Here is a 2,928-nt window from a genome sequence, read left to right as displayed (position 1 = left end):
ATTAAAAATGTTTAATGTTTCAAATTAAAAAAACCTGTAAAAAGGAATTTGACAAAGTACAAATGAAAATACAGCCTTTTTAAACTTTTGCAACCAGAAGCTGCTCTTCATATTAGTGACACACCATAATAGTAACAACAGGTTTTTGACAAGTTTAAAATTTCTATAAAATACATTCAAAACGTTTAAAAATAAACTATAAAAATTAATTTAAAGTGCAAATTAAAATATAGTTGTATCTGCAACTGTATTTGATAATCTTTTGAACTTTTAAAACATTGCATGGTAAAAACAGAAGCTGTACTTCATATTAGTGACAGACTTTGGTGTTTTTTGATGAGTTACTTTTATTTTTGCTTCTACTTTTCATTTAAAATAGGTTTCCATTCTCGGCAGGTTTCTAAGTTTCTTCTTCTTCATATTCAAAATATTGTTAAACAACTGAGTGGCGCACTACTGCTACTAGTGGTGAGAAAGTGTATTGCACCTTATTCAAACTCAATGCGGCCCTCTGCGGCCCAAAGTTAAAAGCTGTTGTTCTTTTGAGGCCCTCAAGGTGGCGCTCGCAGCCCATAGGTTAAGAATCTCTGTTCTAAAGCCTGATTTATACGCAAATGTTTGGATTTTTGGCTTTGAGGGGTGACGAAGACCTCCCTGCTAGCGGGTGCAGATGTTCTAATATAACAGTTACACACATTAATCTCCGTCCTCTTCCTCCCCCCTCCCGTCTGCGGAGAGCAGCTCGGCGCCAACAGCGGCCTCCATATCATCATATTCGATGAGATCGATGCGATCTGCAAGCAGCGCGGCAGCATGGCCGGCAGCACCGGCGTCCACGACACGGTGGTCAACCAGCTGCTGTCCAAGATCGACGGAGTGGAGCAGCTCAACAACATCCTGGTCATCGGTGAAAAACACACTCACATTCTGTCTGGGTTTATATGATGTAAACTCTCATAGAGCCTCCGGCGCTATGCCTGAACATCTGCTCTTTATCTCGTCTCCGTCATTCATCCTCTTCCTCTTCCTGCTATCTCCACACCTCCTCCAGGCATGACCAACAGACCCGACCTGATAGACGAGGCCCTTTTGAGGCCAGGAAGGCTGGAGGTGAAGATGGAGATCGGTAAGAAGCAACAACACTGTTTATTCCAAGCAGTTTGTCTCAGTGAACTGGAATGAGGATTAATTTCAAATTAACGACAACACCCAGAGCTAAAGTAATTATTTGAATATTCTAATTCAGAGTAATGTAAGCAAATTGTTCGACGGAGGAGCTTTTGCTTCAGTTACAGATTAGATTTTCCTTAAAAAATGAACCGGTTTCATCTGTTGTTGCACGCAGACATTAACAGTTACATTCCAGTCTGAAACAGAGAGTAGAAAGCCCTCAGCTGTTCAGGTACCAGACTTCTTGGGCCTCTTGGTTCTTGCTGCTCTAACATTAACATGTTCTCAGAGCGCACATTGTCTGACTCTCAGCTACAACCCTGATTCCAACGATTTGTCCAGATTCTCTGAATCTTTTGATGACATTATGGATTGTAGATCAAGTTCAAGTAGTTTAATTGTCAATGCGTCATATGTGCAAAACATACAGAGAATTAAAATTGCGTTACTCTCCTTCCCAGTTACAGCAATAAACAAGTAATCAGCTAAAATGGCACAATCCAATAACATTGTAAATAATCAAAAAGTGACACTAAATATATAATACAACAAGGACACAGATTTGGATGAATGTGGGACACCGACACAAAAATAYTAGGTATGGAGGGGTAATCAGTAGTGCAAAAATAGAGATCTTTACACAAGAAAGAGGTGAATATTGCAACTATAGTGGAATAGAAGCTTAATGCTGATAAAAGTAAAAGTGATGCGTGCGTACAATTCTTGGAGCTCACAGTTGAGGATGAAATCCATAAATTTCTTGCAATTGTAGTTTGAGAAACATTCTTATGTGCTCGACACACGGGAGGCGACATCGCTTGTTCTCCATTCATTTCCTATGGAAGTTGTGCGATGAGGCGACAATCGCTCGCCCTCCTCCAGCTAAGCGACCGGCGAAAATAGTGCATGTGAAATTTCGCACTCGTACACGTAGACGTGCACACGCGAGCTTGTGATGCGACATATGAAAGTTGAAAAATGTTCAACTTTTGTCGCTGTCGCTTAGCGTACAAACAATCAGCAAGGGTTTCACTAACTGACCAATGAGCGGAGAGTATGCTACACACTGCAGTTAGCTTACACTTTCACCAAGTGATTACTAAAAAGCTTTGTGGGAATTTGTTGGCGTCAGGGTGAAGTTATCCAGTAAGTTTTTCCTCATYAAATTGTATCTTAGTGTGCGTTTGTTTTTCAATATCATTAGCATCGCAAGATTTGTTTACACATCTGTGATGCACACCCCCCTTTTTTGCGAACCACCAATAACCTTTACAAGAGGCAGTACAAGAACCAATCAAATTTCGTGAAGACAAGCGCCCCGAGAGCGCGATTCGCAAAGCTACCATCGCTATCGCGTCCCGTGTGTCGGGTTTCACCCTGGCTGCGATGGCGGCCATTAATCGCTGTAGTTTGTCGCTCCCTGTGTGTCGAGCCCTTAAATCTGATGGACTATTTGCTCATGCAGTTGTTAAATTGGTGTACCTAGCCCCATTCTTGCTTGTAAACAACTGAGCCTTTCAGGGATGCTCCCTTTATGCCCAGTCATGACACTCACCTGTTTTTCTTTAAAGGGATCCCTGATTAGTTGTAACATTAGACTTTATTTGATAAACATATATTTTAACTGTAAAATAAAGACTGTAAAAATACTGTGGGATGTTTAGTTTTGTAAAATTTTTAAAATATATTTTAACACAGAGCCATTTTATTTACACACAAAGCATTCTGGGTGAATGATGACGAGGATAGGTCCTCGGT

At 40.7% G+C, this 2,928-nt stretch overlaps 1 protein-coding gene across 1 annotated transcript in view; it reads left to right on the top strand.

Annotated features, from left to right (window-relative positions):
- The window catches only part of LOC106521948 (vesicle-fusing ATPase), a gene marked incomplete in the record, with an annotated part of 27,609 nt that overhangs the window by 12,594 nt on the left and 12,087 nt on the right, over positions 1 to 2,928 (top strand). The window contains 1 exon segment of the mRNA XM_014014727.1: positions 742 to 907. Within this exon segment, the coding sequence (XP_013870181.1) occupies positions 742 to 907 (166 nt within the window).

The sequence above is a fragment of the Austrofundulus limnaeus genome, unplaced genomic scaffold (assembly GCF_001266775.1).
Source record: "Austrofundulus limnaeus strain Quisiro unplaced genomic scaffold, Austrofundulus_limnaeus-1.0 Scaffold119, whole genome shotgun sequence".
NCBI classification, from domain to species: Eukaryota; Metazoa; Chordata; class Actinopteri; order Cyprinodontiformes; family Rivulidae; genus Austrofundulus; species Austrofundulus limnaeus.
This window is presented reverse-complemented; position numbering and strand designations above follow the sequence as displayed.